Here is a 14,908-nt window from a genome sequence, read left to right as displayed (position 1 = left end):
CTCCCTGGTTTGTTCCCAGCCCCAGGAGTGGCCCTGGTCCTCAGCTCTGACTCCTTGTGTGGTCTGTGGCAGCTGCAGAGCACAAACCAGTTCAAAGCATGTCCAAATTAACATTTCAGGCTTCATTTTGCATCTCCTTTTCACTTTGGAGCTGCACTTTGGCCGGGGTGGGTCAAGAGCTGTGACAGCAGGGAGGTGTCAGGGCTGGGCCGTTTGGGAATGTTAATTTTTAAAGGATGGGAAGGGTTCTGCTCTTCCTTTCTGCCAGAAATTGGAGTGGAAAAGCCCCAGATGGGGAAGGAAGGTGTGCAAGAAATGAAATTTCGAGGTCAAACCCACTCAATAAAACAGAGGCAGCAGAGCCAGGGTTTCCCCGTGCAGGAATCCTCATTTTCCTGCTCTTTAAACCATTTAGAGCTGTGCCCTGATATTTTCCTGCCATACAGTTCTGCCTCCATGCAGTGAAACCTCTTTTCCAAACCCTCCTCCTTTTCAAAATACCAAAGAACTTGGAGGGAAATTCAGGAATTGCTCACATAAAATGGCTCAATATAAAATCAGCTGCAGCAGAGCCAGGTTTTGTGGTAAAGGGTTTTGGGTTTTTCCATCTGTGTTTTACCCAGTGGGATCCTATTTGTGCAGCAGGACAGGAATTACAGGACAGAGCCTCCAAAAGCTGCAGGACACGGAAATATTTCTAAAATGAAAAATATATAGATGATATAAACACAGAGCTCATAGATATACATGTATATTTATATAGAAATATAATAATAAATGAAATATTTAAATGAATAAATGAAAATTTATTTATTTATTTTTATTAATTAATTAATGCTTTTGCCTAAAACACAAATAATTTCATATGGCAAAGAATTATTTAAGGTGCAGAAGGATCCATGGCCAACTGGCTTGGAGAATACAAATTAAAATTCTTATTTTAATTTTAAAATCAGATTTTAAATTTTAAAAATTTTTAAATTTTAACCAGAATTAAAATCCTTGGAGCAGTTTAGGCTGAGGAGGTGCCTGTAAAGGTCTGGTTCAAAGCTGTGGGAGGCTGCTCAGGGCTTTATCAGGCTGGATAAATCCAAGGAGGGAGATTCCACAGCTTCTCCAGGCAACCTGTGTTTGCAGGGGAACAGCATTAATCAAGTGGAGTCGTGCTGGGAAAAGGTGCATTTATGGAGTTATTCCTGAACTCAGCCCTGCGAGGATGAAATACAAGGCTGGGTTGGTTTTTTTTTTTTTTCCTGGTGTTTATCTGAGCATGATAAATGAGCACAGTAGGTATAGGAAGGGGGGAACAGCAGTATTGCACATTCCATAAATATTTTATACTTGTGACTAAGCTGGGAAAGTTTTTAATAACTCAAAAAAAAACTAAAAAAAAAAAAAAAACAAAAAAAAACCCCCAAAAAAACCCCAAAAAAACCCCCCCAAAAAAAACCCCACAAAAAACCCCCAAAAAAACCCCACAAAAACCCCACAAAAAAAACAAAAAAAAACACCACAAAAAAACCCAACAACAAAAAACCCCCACAAAAAACAAAAAAAACCCAAAAAAACAAAAAAAAAACCCAAAAAAACCAAACCAAAAAAAACACCCCCACACACAAAAAAAACCCACACAAAAAAAACCAACAAAAAAAAACCACAAAAAACAAAACAAACAAACAAACAAACCCCAAAAAAACCCCACAAAAAAACCCAAAAAAACCCACAAAAAAACCCAACAACAAAAAACCCCCACAAAAACAACAAAAAAACCCAAAAAAACCAAACCAAAAAAACCACCCGCACACACAAAAAAACCCCACACAAAAAAAACCAACAAAAAAACCCCACAAAAAACAAAACAAACAAACAAAAAAACCCAAAAAACCCAAAAAAACCAAAAAAAACAAACAAAAAAACCCACCCCCACACGCAAAAAAAACCCCGACAAAAAACAAAAAACAAAAAACAAAAAACAAAAAAAAAAAAAAAAAAAAACCACAACAAACAAAAAAAAAAACACCCACACAAAAAAACCCCAAAAATCAAACAAAAACCCCAAAACCCCAGCCCTGGAGAGCACAAAACTGTGGGAATAAGAATATTTCGTTTTAGGGAATAGAGCGTTAAGGGAATATAAATAGGAAATGAAGAATTGTACATGACAAGCCTTGCTTAACTCAGCAGAGTTCAAGATCCCAGCTGCCTCCAGGCCAGGGAATTTCTGCTTTTGGGGGGGATTTTTTGGGTATAAAACAAAGCTGGGCACGCACCAGAGGTGATCCCTGTGCCCCCAGGTGAACGGCTGCCTGCTGGAGCCCGTGCCTGCCGTGGTGATGAGGAAAGGATGCCAATCCCTGCCCTCCAGCGTGATGGAAACCTCGATTGATGAAGGGATAGAGGCAGAGGGAGAGGCAGAGGAGGATCCAGCTCAAGCCTTCGCCGCCCTGCAGGCAGCACGAGGGGGGAAGAGGCGGCACACCCTGGCTGAGGTCACCAACCAGCTGCTGATGGTGCCAGGCACAGGTACACAGCTCATTTCTGCCTCTGTGCTCAGTCTGATAAACTGGTGATGGGAAATGGGAGGGTTTGTGAGTGATGAGTACAAGACAAAGGGAAAAAAAACACAAAATAGCCCCCAGATCGGCTGTTGAGATGGTAAAATATCAAAGCAGCAAATTTACAGGTGGTTAAATTCATGTACAACCCCAGCAGGAACTGGGAAATGGGGCAGAATCTGCTGCTGATGGTGCCAGGCACAGGTACACAGCTCATTGCTGCCTCTGTGCTCAGCCTGATAAACTGGGGATGGGAAATGGGAGGGTTTGTGAGTGATGAGTACAAGACAAAGGGAAAAAAACCACAAAATAGCCCCCAGATCGGCTGTTGAGATGGTAAAATATCAAAGCAGCAAATTTACAGGTGGTTAAATTCATGTACAACCCCAGCAGGAACTGGGAAATGAGACAGAATCTGCTGCTGATGGTGCCAGGCACAGGTACACAGCTCATTTCTGCCTCTGTGCTCAGTCTGATAAACTGGTGATGAGAAATGGGAGGGTTTGTGAGTGATGAGTACAAGACAAAGGGAAAAAAAACACAAAATAGCCCCCAGATCGGCTGTTGAGATGGTAAAATATCAAAGCAGCAAATTTACAGGTGGTTAAATTCATGTACAACCCCAGCAGGAACTGGGAAATGGGGCAGAATCTGCTGCTTTTTCAACTGAATGTCCCCAAATATTCATCCCCTATTGAAGAGCTGGCAGAGAACAGTGGGGAAATAAAAAACCCTCTGGACTCCAACACCAGCGAGGTGACCAAGCCTTTCAGGCTACAGTTCTGCCAGCATTATCTGTGGGGAAAAAAAAAAACGAAACAACCCCTAAACCCTTTCCAGACAAGCCTGCAGAGTGTGTGACTGCTGCCAGGTACTGCAGAAAAATGGGCAAATCCCCATTATTGTACTGCAGGATTTACTCGACAATTCCTTCATCAAAAGTGAATTTTTTGGCTGTTCACTCTGAGATAGCCACTGGTGGCAGGGGTGGCTCGGGAAGGGAAGACAGCAGTGATTTTTCCTTTTGTGGTGCAGAAAGCCATCACAGTCTGGGGAGGAAATCTTGGGATTGGGAAGAGCAAAGCTCCCAGACAGAGTCAGTGGCACTGATTCCCATTTCCCTCCTGGTTTTTGGGTTTTTTTGTCACAGGGAAAGTTTATTCCTTGGACGAGAACTCCTCCCTGGGCAGCATCGACTCCGAGTACGACATGGGCTCCATCCAGAGGGACCTGAAATTCCTGGGGGAGACGCCGTCCCTGAAGGAGATGGTGCTGAGCAGCCAGCAGCCCCCGAGGGTGACATCCCCCTTCCTGGGGCTCAGGCCTGCCAACCCAGCCATGCAAGCCCTGAGCTCCCAAAAACGGGAGGCCCACAACCGCTCCCCCGTCAGCTTCCGCGAGGGCCGCAGGGCCTCCGACACCTCCCTCACACAAGGTGACTCCTTTTCTCTTTCTCCTTTCTCATTTCTGACAGGAAGACTCTGTCTTTCTGTCAGAAATGGTTTCTCCTTCCCCAGAGACCCCTGGAGCCTGTATCTGTGTAGTTTAACCCTTCCTCCCCTTTCTGACCCTGCTGCCTGAGTTCCAATTCTCTCTCCTTAGCAGAAGCTTAGATAAGACCCTCTTCTTCCTCATTCTTTCTCCTTCCCCCCTGGAAACAACCTTGGAAACCACCTGGGATAAACATCTTGGACCACATCTGGTGGTTAGAGCCTCTTTTGGAATCCTTTGCCTGTCCCTGAAATATTCCTCCAAAGCCTTCAAGGATCTGAGCTAGCACAGGAATTTTGGGGGGATATTTCAGTAACTGTGTGGGTTTGGCACGGGAGGTAAAAATCCTCTCTCCTTGGAGCCCTGGGCACGCGTGCTCTGGGATTTTTGTGGCAGTGTTAGCTCCAGCCAGTGTGCACAGAAGATTCTGGACACGTTGGTATCTCCTTGGGACCCGGGTGTTTGTTATCTCTTATCTAAGTTACAGCCTCACGAGGTGTGAGGCAAGAACACGGCCCCTTCTAACTCGTTTCAAGGACTTTTAAACTATCAGCAAAACAAAAATCTGACATCTAAGTTATTTTTATAGAAAGCCTAAGATTTTCAGCATCCAGGGTTCCAACAGCTCTTGTTTTCTCTGCTAAGGTTGGGATGGAGACACAGAAAATGCAGGTTCCAGTCCGGACTTGCCTTTTTATTGTATCTTATTTATGTGCAGACTCAGCAGCTGTAAGCTTTAACTAGCAAGCTAGAAAATGAAGATAAAATCGAGTGCTTTTAAGCCTGTTTAAGGTTATTTAAGCGATAATTATTTGGTTTTGTTCATCTCCTCTCCAGGAATTGTAGCATTTAGGCAGCACCTCCAGAACCTGGCACGAACCAAAGGAATCCTGGAGCTGAACAAAGTGCAGCTGCTGTATGAACAAATGGGGCCAGAGGAAGAACCCGCTCTGACATCAGCTGCCAGCCAGCTGCAGGACCTCATCAGCAGCCCTGCACAGGTACAGAAAGCAGAAATCAGCTCCATCCCAAGGCTTTGGGGCACATCAGGAGAGGATGAGGTGCTGTGGAAACCAGGGAAGAGTTAATTTATAGATTGATTCCCTATTTAAAGCAGAAATCAGCTCCATCCCAAGGCTTTGGGGCAGATCAGGAGAGGATGAGATGCTGTGGAAACCAGGGAAGAGTTAATTTATAGATAAATTCCCTACTTAAAGCAGAAATCAGCTCCATCTCAGCTCTTTGGGGCACATCAGGAGAGGATGAGGTGCTGTGGAAACCTGGGAAGAGCTAATTTATAGATAAATTTCCTACTTAAAGCAGAAATCAGCTCCATCTCAAGGCTTTGGGGCAGATCAGGAGAGGATGAGGTGCTATGGAAACCTGGGAAGAGTTAATTTATAGATCAATTCCCTACTTAAAGCAGAAATCAGCTCCATCCCAAGGCTTTGGGGCACATCAGGAGAGGATGAGGTGCTGTGGAAACCTGGGAAGATTCATAGATCAATTCCCTATTGCCCTTTCTGCCTCAAACTGGAGGATTTGCAGCCTTTGCCATCCTGGTGGTGTGAGTGAGTGGCTCTGGCAGCCTTCCAATCCCCACAGCCATTGCTTTCAGTCTGAAGGGTGCTCTGGATTTAGCAAGGGCCTCTGACTCCTTTTCCTGGTGGAGCTGGAATTGCCACAAGTGCTCACAGCCTGATCTGCAGAGCGAAGCATTAAAGAGCTCCCAGTGGAACCACGGAACCTCTGGCAGGGAAAATCCTTAAAGAAGGGTTAGGAGAGCCTTTTCTGGACATTGTTGTGCTCTCCCCTCTGCAGGAGGAAGGCTCTCAGCAGCAGCAGGAGGCTCCAGCAGCTTTCCCCAGCGGTGCTCACCCCCCGCTGCTGTCCCGGAGGCAGAGCCTGGAGACGCAGTACCTGAAACACCGACTGCAGGTACCCCTGGCAACCCTGCAGGTACCCCTGGCAGCCCTGCAGGTACCCCTGGCAACCCTGCAGGGACCCCTGCCTGGGCTGCAGGTACCCCTGGCAACCCTGCAGGTACCCCTGTCCACTCTGCAGGTACCCCTGCCCGCCCTGCCCACCCTGCAGGTACCCCTGGCAGCCCTGCAGGTACCCCTGCCTGGGGTGCAGGTACCCCTGGCAACCCTGCAGGGACCCCTGTCCACTCTGCAGGTACCCCTGGCAACCCTGCAGGTACCCCTGGCAACCCTGCAGGTACCCCTGCCCACTCTGCAGGTACCCCTGCCCTGCAGGTACCCCTGCCCACCCTGCAGGGACCCCTGCCCACTCTGCAGGTACCCCTGCCCTGCAGGTACCCCTGCCCACCCTGCAGGGACCCCTGCCCACTCTGCAGGTACCCCTGTCCCACCCTGCCCGCCCTGCCCACCCTGCCCAGCCCCTCTGGGCTCCTGGGGCCCAGCAGGAGCTCTCAGAGGAGAAAGGAGCAGAGCACAGCTCAGCTGGGAACAGCCCCGTGTTTTTCTGCCCCTGATGATGCAGAAAGTTCATTCTCGCTGTTTTCCTCCTCGGCCTGGCAGTGTTTAATGACTGCTGCTGAATGCAGATTATTGCTGGACATCCCATAAAGGTTCTGCAGCAGCACCTGAGGAGCCACTTCTTAACCCCCTGGGCCTTCCTCTTCCACACCTCCTTCATTTCAAACCCATTTTCTTACACCTTTAGTTTATAAAAAATTGGGTTTTCCCAAGTTTTCCAGCTTGCAGCTTCTTCCACTTGGGAAGGAAGCTTTCCATGGATTTTTATGGCAATCCTGCAAAAATATTGTCTAAGGGTTAGAAGCCAGTGGGTTTAGAGAGTGGATGGCTGGGCAATTACAGGGGTAGAAAATCTTTCTCTTGCGTTCTGGACTAATTAATTAAGTCAAAAGCCATTTAAACGAGCTCTGCTTTCCTTGCAGAAGCCCACTCTGCTCTCCAAAGCTCAGAACACTTGCCAGCTCTACTGCAAAGAACTGCCCCGGAGTCTGGAACAGCAGCTCCAGGAGCACAGGTGAGAATCCCCCAAATTATGCACAAAAATGACCCTCAAGAGAAATAAAAGAACTGGAACTCTCTTTGTTCATTTAGAAATTACCTGACAAAGGAAAGTTTCACTTCAAAACTTCTTTTAAAAGCAAGAACAAGTCCTGCCATGTGTTTACAGATTTCTCTGCCTGATCTTCAGCTCCCAAATTCCCCAGAGCAGCGAGCAGCAGGCTTTAAAATACAAACACAGAGCATCTCATTCCTAACAAACTGAATGAAACAGTGCATGGGGTTAGCTTCAAAAATGGATAAAGTTAGCTTAAAAAAATGGATAAAGTTAGCATTAAAAAACTTGATAAAGTTAGCATAAAAAACTTGATAAAGTTAGCATAAAAAACTTGATAAAGTTACGCAAGGAGATCTGTGAGAACATTGGAAGGGGATAACTTTGATGTGCTGCAGAACTGAAAGGGCAGGAGTGCTTGGAGCTGTGTGAGTGGTGCAGATGGCCAGAAATTGCTGTTTTTCTGTCCCTTCAGGCTGCACCAGAAGAGGCTGATCCTGCAGAAGCAGTCCCAGCTGCAGGCCTACTTTAACCAGATGCAGATCGCCGAGAGCTCGTACCCGCGGGCCAGCCCGCTGCCCCTGCCCTGCCCCGAGGAGCTGCAGCCCCAGCAGCAGCAGCAGCAGCAGCAGCAGCAGCAGCAGCAGCAGCAGCAGCAGCAGCAGCAGCCAGCCCAGTTCAGCCTGCAGCAGCCCCTGAGCCCCGTGCTGGAGCCCTCCCTGGAGCCCTTCCTCCGGCAGTTCCCCAAGGAGCCGCTGGAGCCGCTGCCCCCCAGCCCGTCCCGGCCAGCGCAGCCCCTGCAGTTCCCCTTCCAGACTGGAGACGTGCCCGGGCCGGGCTCTGGCGAGCAGTGCCAGCTGCCCCAGGGCTCTGCAGCCCTGCCCGAGGGCTCGGCAGAGGCACAGCCCAGCTACGACCCCCTGCCCCTGGCAGAGCTGCCCGGACTCTTCGACTGTGAGATGATGGAGGCTGTGGATCCCCAGCACGGGGGATACGTCCTGGTCAACTAGCACGCAGTGGGAGGACAAATGGAGAGAAGCATGTGAAGTTTTGGTTGGGTTGTTTTTGGTTTTTTGGTTGTTTTCTTTTTTTTTTTTTTTCGTTCCTACCCACTCCTGGGATTCGTGGGAGTTTTTCGACCCTTGAATCGACAGGGGAACTGCAAAAAATCCACCTGGCTGGAAGACAAATTAAAAATAAAAAAGAAGGCAGGAGGTGTTTGGCCCCAGTGGCAGGGGCTGGAGAACAGCGAGTGCAGCTTCATCCCACAAAGTCTGCGTAGAAGGAGGCAAAAAAGGTGAATTTCAGAAGAAGGAAATAGCCCCTTCTAAAAAAATCCGGGGAGTTTGTCAGCATCCATCCAACATGCACTTGGAGAGGAGAGTGAGTGCACACTGATCACACTTCTTGGCAATAAAAGCAATAGTTTCCATTGAAATTCAGGGTAGATTCGGGTCTGCGCTGATGGCAACTGAAATCCTCTGGAGAACAGGAGCACGAGGTGGAATTGAAGGGAAGTTGCACTTTGGTTGAGCTCCTGGTCTGGAGCTCCTCCAGAGCGTCTCAGGCAGCCTCCACTTCCTCCTGCTGGCACTAAACAGGATTTCCCAGCCTGCCAAGGAGCTCTTCACTGCCTGCTGAAGGAATCTGGAGCAAAGGACACCCTGACTTTGTCAAAATTCCGTGTGGAGAGACCTCTGGGTGGGGATGGGAATTCTGGAGCATCAACAGAAGGTAAGAGAGCCATGAGAGAGAGAGCAAGAGCTGCAGGAAATGGCATTAAAAATAATAAAATCCACCTGGGTGGCTTTTAAAAATCACCCCCTTTTGCAGGAGGGTTTTGTCCTGGAGAAGTTCTGCTCGCTGGAAAGGATCCACCCGTCCCTGGGTTGCATTTTACAAAAAAAACAAAAAAACAAAAAACAAGCAAACAAAACTGTGTTTTGAATTTGCAGTATGTGTTGCTGGTGGTTTCTTGAGCTTTGTATATTTGGACAATTATTTAGGGTTTTAGAACTTTAAGGATAAAAAACAATGAGCTTATAAAAAGTTAAAAAAACACCCCTGTGAAGTGATAGTGCTGTGCCTTTTTCAGTTCTTTATCAGCCTATATGCTTTTTTCTGAAGAAAGTAGACAATACCCCATTTATATCCCTGCTGTGGCCAAAGTCCCTTCAGAGCACACGTCCCACCGTGTGGGACATGTTTTAACTTTTCTCAGTGTTTGAGTGGCTCGTGTATATAGGACACTGAAAGTATCACAGCAATACTCCAGCATCAACCTGTGGATGTGCCCACCGTTTCCAGGGATGCTCCAGCTCCGGCAGGAGCTGCGTCTCCAGAACTTTCCAGTCATAAAATCCAAATCATAGGAGGGGGACGGCTCAGGGAGCTGCAGGAAGCTGAGGACTCCAGTTGGAAATGGTGTGGGCCAGGCCAGTGGGCAGCTGGCCAGGCCAGCCCATTCCTGAGCAAACATTAAGCACAATTGCAGCTTCATCAAAGCACAAAGAGCCAGAGGAACTGTGCTGATCACACCAGAGTTTGCTGGAAGGTTTGGTCTCTGATACTGCCAATCCTGAGGGCGCAGGGAGGAGGATAATCAGCGTTTACAGCAATAAGACCACATTAAAACATGGAAAAGGAGGAGTTTAGGCACTGTGTGTGAAGGGAGGAAGGGTTTGACACAGGAAGGGTCCTGTGTGCTCAGGCAGAGGCAGCTCCTGTTCTCCGGAGCCTGCTCTGACACTGGCCCAGCCCAGAAGTGCTCAGCTTCTACCTCTGCTGTCACAGGGATTCTCGAGGCAGCAGCAAAGGAGAGTTTAAGGGGCAGGGATGATGAGATAAAGATGGCCTGAAAGCTCTGCTTTCCACAGCTGAGAGAAAAGGATTTTGTTGTGTGGTTTCCCTTCCGAAGGAAATCTGACACAGCGGAACGCACAAACCCAGTGACAGCCAGGGAAACAGCCTGACAAAAACTGCAGCAGAACAGGGCAGGAACCGAGGGGGACACAGTCCTGTCCTTCCACTCCTCCTTCCCCATCCCACAGCATCACCCACATGTTCTGGGGTGTGAAATCCATCCCAGCACTCGGAACTGGGCAGTGCACGCTGATTCCAGCACACCCAGCACTCTGCAGGCTGCCCCAGTGCTGCTCCAGGAGCTGGGGGACTGCCAGAACAAGAACCACTTCCTTCCCCATCCAGCTCCAGGATCCTGCGCCTTTCAGGACTCAAAAGATAAAAATAATTCCGTTCTGGAGTTCTGCAATTCATTTATCAGGATGTGCCAACCAGTCTGAGCTCCTCTGAGCTTTGCAGTGCTGGGCAGGGGGAAGCTGCAGTATTTTTTAATGTAGTTTAGACTGACTCTTTCCCCTCAGCCAAAAGCATATTTAACATTTCATGTAATTTCCTTTAAGCCAATTAGGACTAAAAGGCTTCTGAAGCCTTCTCTTACAGAGAGGATCCATTGGGCACCACTTCCCACTCCTTTGAAGTGGCTTTTTTGTTCCAATCTGTTCTGTTCTAACATTAGAGAACTGTGTACACTACTGTTAGAGTAATTATTAGCTTTATTATCTTGTACTACAGCCTCCTTTGAAGAGACTTTGGTGTGATGTATATGGGGTACAAATTTCATACGGAGAAAAGTGCAATATGTGTGTGTGTGGTATGTTCTTTAATGTATTTTTTTAAGGATTTAGAGGGTTTAGTCTCTGCTTTGGGATAAATGCACTAGTTTTGTGAGCTCCAGTTTGGCAAGTTCATCTGTAGTATTTACATGCAACTGATCTGCTGGACTCTGTAAAGCAGTTACAGTGTATTAATACAAAATAAAGAATATGTGCATTTCATTTTTTAAATTTCTAGTGAGCTAAAGCAGCGCCTGCCACTCTTGTCTTCATTAGGGTCAGGTTATTTTCTCTCTGAGGCACCAAAACAATCAATGTCTGCTGCAAACAGTGAATTTCTAGACTGAGGGTTGCTTCCCATGGTTCTGATTGTTGGTAACACTGACTTTGGCCAAATATGAAATTGTAAAGACTGGAAAATGTGGTGACACAGGATGGGCACAGCACTTTGCACTTTCATTAAGAGAAGGCTCATCCAGAATTAATTAAAATGAGATCAAAAACCAGTCTAAAAATCTTCAGCAGCTCTTGTTTTAACATCACCAGGGACATTCCTGTGACGCTCATGCTTCCTGCTGACACCAAAGTGTGATATTTGGAGTGGAGAACCAGTGGATTCACCTGGATTCACTGGATTCACCCACCCCAAAACTGCTTTGAGGTGGTGACTGAGCCCCAAGGAGCCCACAGGGACACAGAGCCCTTTAACCAGGACGTGTGTGACAGCTCTGCCCTGTCACCTCCCGTGTCCCCTCCAGCCCCTGCCCCTGCAGGTGCCAGCCCTGCTGTGGCTCCTGCCCGCTGGTCTCTGGTGGTCCCAAAGCCCCCCGAGAGCCTGGGCAGCCCTGCCAGCACCGGGGGGGCAGTGCCAGCCTGTCCCCACAGACAGGGACCTCTGCAGGGCCACAGGGGAGGGGACACAGACAGGGACTGTCCCCACAGACAGGGACTGTCCCCACAGACAGGGACTGTCCCCACAGACAGGACATGGGACAGGGAAATCAGCACAAATCCCATCACAGGGTCACTGGGGCTGCACAGACAGAGACTGTCCCCATAAACAGGGACTGTCCCCACAGACAGGGACTGTCCCCACAGATAGGACATGGGACAGGGAGAACACCACAGACCCATCACAGGGGGACTGGGGCTGCACAGACAATGAACTGTCCCCCAAAAAGGACATGGGACAGGGAAGTCAGCACAAATCCCATCACAGGGTCACTGGGGCTGCACAGACAGGGACTGTCCCCACAGACAGGGACTGTCCGCACAGACAGGGATTGTCCCCCCAAACAGGACATGGGACAGGGAAATCAGCACAAATCCCATCACAGGGTGCCTGGAGCTGCACAGACAGTGAGCTGTCCCCCAAAAAGGACATGGGGACAGGGAAATCACCACAAACCCGTCACAGAGTTTACAAGGTGCCTGGGGCTGCACAGAGAGGAACAGACGGTGAATTGTCCCCACAAACAGGACATGGGGACAGGGAAATCAGCACAAATCCCATCACAGGGTGCCTGGGGCTGCACCCTGTCAGTCACCTGTCCCCACAGCCCCACAAAGAGGACAAGGGGACAGGAAAAACACCACAAACTCCCTCACAGGGGTTACAGGGTGACTGGGGCTGTGTAGAGAGCCCTGTCAGTGAACTGTCCCCCTAACAGGACACGGGGACAGGGAAATCAGCACAGACCCCCTCCCACACTCCCAGCCCGGTCAGACCTCAGCTGGCCTCCCGAGCTGCCTGCAGGACGCTCCCTCCTCCCCGGCTAAGCCATCCTTATCCCCTGCAGACAGCAGAAATCCTCCTCCCGCCCTGGCCCAGCCCTGAGCCTGCAAATCCTTCATTGCCCAGCGCTTCCTCCCTGCCTGGCCCTGGCACAGGGAGCAGCAGCAGGGCTGGCACAGCAGTGCCCGGGTCACACCGGGGTGACAGCCCAGGGAACACTGGAAAATCCAGCAGGAGCTTTAAAACTGGGGCTGGACTCAGTGCACGCAGCCCTGCTGCTGAGCAGGCCTGGGAAATCCTTAAAGAAAGCCTTAAAACTGTCTCTGAATTTTGTGCACGCAGCTCTGCTGTTGAGCAGGCTTGGAAAATCCAAAGGAAGCCTTCAAACTGTATCTGAATTTTGTGCACACAGTCCTGCTGCTGAGCAGGCTTGGGAAATTCAAGGAAATCCTTAAAACTGTGTCTGAATTTTGTGCTGTTAAACTGCCCTGGACATCCTAAAAAGAACCCTAAAACTGTGTCTACACACAGCTCTGCTGCTGAGCTGGCTTGGACAATCCTGACATTGAGGAATATAATATATTCAGACTGAATATAAAATAACAGCAGGGGTTAATTCTCCTCTCCTCCCTTTCCCCCTCCACTGCTGGGCAAAGTGCAGGACTGGAAAAATAAAAAAAAAGTGCAGGACTGGAGGCATAAATTCTGCAACCCTGACCCTGATGGGAGCGTGGCCAAGCAGGTCACTGTGGGGAAAGAATTGCAAGTTCAGCCACCAGAGGGTTTTGCTGATTCAGGTGATTTTCTGATGGGAATATTGCATCAGAGGGGAGGTCAGATGGCAGAGAGATCTCATTTTCATTTGAAATGTGATGAAAAGAAAGTTCTAATTGGGTGAGTCCCACAGGGCATCAGCTGTGAATGTGAGGCAAACCCTCAAAGGGATAAGAATCAGGGAAATGAATGGAGAAATAAGGGAAATGTCTCTGCCCCCAGTGCTCTGAGGATTCCATTGCTGGCACCTCGAGGTACAGGGAATAACTCAGTGCCACTGAGTGAGGTTTGCAAGGCTGAAGGAACAGGCTCTGTGTGGACTGAACCTGGTATCAGTCTGATTTTAGACAGGTTATCCCAATTCTCAGTGGTTAAAAATCAGCAGAACAAAAAGTAAATTGTGGAAGAGCCTGGACACGCAGGCAACGAAGAAATCCAAGGTTAATCTGAGTGTAAAACCACAAGATTGAGTAGAAACTGAAACCAAGGAAGGAACATCCTCTCATTTAAAAGAAATGGCCCCTGATGAAAAATCATACCTGCAGCAGAGAATTCCACCAGTGCCAATAATTCAATAAACCACAGAAAATCAGTGCCTGCTGTTAGAAACCCCACAAATCTTACAAAGGACAAGGAGTTAACCCTGGGGGTGAAATAAACAGCAAGTGAGGGGTAAAGAGTGAGAAACTGAACCCTGACAGCTCCAAAAGGCACAGGGGGCTGTTTCCATGGAAAAGGCTTCATCAGAGTAAGGCAGCCTTCTCCAGGACCACTAAAATGGTATCTAATGTGTGTTTATACAAAAATAAATACCTTGAGCTGCTCTGTCTCTTTGAAAGCAGCATTGCTCAGCTCAGGTGCTGCCATACACAGATTACACAGAGCAAAACCTCTCAGGAGGGAGCAGAAGCAACATTTTCCTGTTCCTTCCCCTATTCCAGGGCGGGCTGTTCTGTTCCAAATTAACAATTTACATCTCGGTCACTTGGAGAAGCTCCTGGTGTGGGGAGCTTAAACTTTACCAAAAATCTCCTTTTCATGGCAAAGAGCTGTGTCCTCTCCTCCAGCAAACCAGAACGCCCAGAGATCGGCAGGTGAGGATCTCGAAATTCCTCTAAAGGCACAGTCCTCCCCTCGGAACAATTCCTGAGGCTGGAAAATGAGAGCCCAGCCTCCTCCAGCAGCAGCTCACAGCTCCCCATCACACCGGGGAGAGCAGGGTTCTTCTCAAATCCAGTGGCAGAGCTCAGGAATTTCCCTTTCCCCGGGCTCCCAGCCCTGTGTGGGGTGAAGGGGGGAACAAACCCGCACAAAAAGTGGATTTAACCCCCCTCCCCGCCAGCCAAAGCGGGAGAGCATCATCATTAACGCAGCAAATTAGCAGCCGAGCCTCCTCAGCCCTGCTGGCGTCACCGCCGCGGCACCGAGGGGCTGGTGGAGGGCTAATTAATTATTCCCACTAATCAGGGCCTGCCAGCAGGAGCCGGGGCACGGGCAGGGCAGGGCTGCGGCTCCCCCTTCCCAGCAGCGTTTCCTTGGAGCTGTTGCCATGCCGACACATCCATCACAAGTTTCAGGTAATTCAGCACAGAAAGGCTCGGGAGGGTTTAACCCTTCCCCGGCAGGAGCGCGGAGCTCTCAGAGCGCTGGTGGGGAAGGAAAAT

The 14,908-nt window shown here is 49.0% G+C and overlaps 1 protein-coding gene across 3 annotated transcripts in view; it reads left to right on the top strand.

Annotated features, from left to right (window-relative positions):
- SIK2 (salt inducible kinase 2) overlaps positions 1–10,982 on the top strand; it is a 36,687-nt gene extending 25,705 nt beyond the window's left edge. The window contains exons 10-16 of one of the 3 annotated variants that reach the window (XM_063417722.1): positions 2,295–2,523; positions 3,706–3,990; positions 4,884–5,047; positions 5,868–6,026; positions 6,141–6,161; positions 6,970–7,061; positions 7,576–10,982. In XM_063417722.1, coding sequence (XP_063273792.1) covers positions 2,295–2,523; positions 3,706–3,990; positions 4,884–5,047; positions 5,868–6,026; positions 6,141–6,161; positions 6,970–7,061; positions 7,576–8,110 — 1,485 coding nt within the window. In that variant the 3' untranslated portion in view covers positions 8,111–10,982. The remainder of the gene's footprint in view (positions 1–2,294; positions 2,524–3,705; positions 3,991–4,883; positions 5,048–5,867; positions 6,027–6,140; positions 6,162–6,969; positions 7,062–7,575) is intronic. The other 2 variants (XM_063417725.1, XM_063417724.1) reach the window with 2 other exon arrangements.
- The last annotated feature ends 3,926 nt before the right edge of the window (positions 10,983–14,908 follow it).

This window comes from Prinia subflava, chromosome 22 (genome assembly GCF_021018805.1).
Source record: "Prinia subflava isolate CZ2003 ecotype Zambia chromosome 22, Cam_Psub_1.2, whole genome shotgun sequence".
Taxonomy (NCBI): Eukaryota; Metazoa; Chordata; class Aves; order Passeriformes; family Cisticolidae; genus Prinia; species Prinia subflava.
This window is presented reverse-complemented; position numbering and strand designations above follow the sequence as displayed.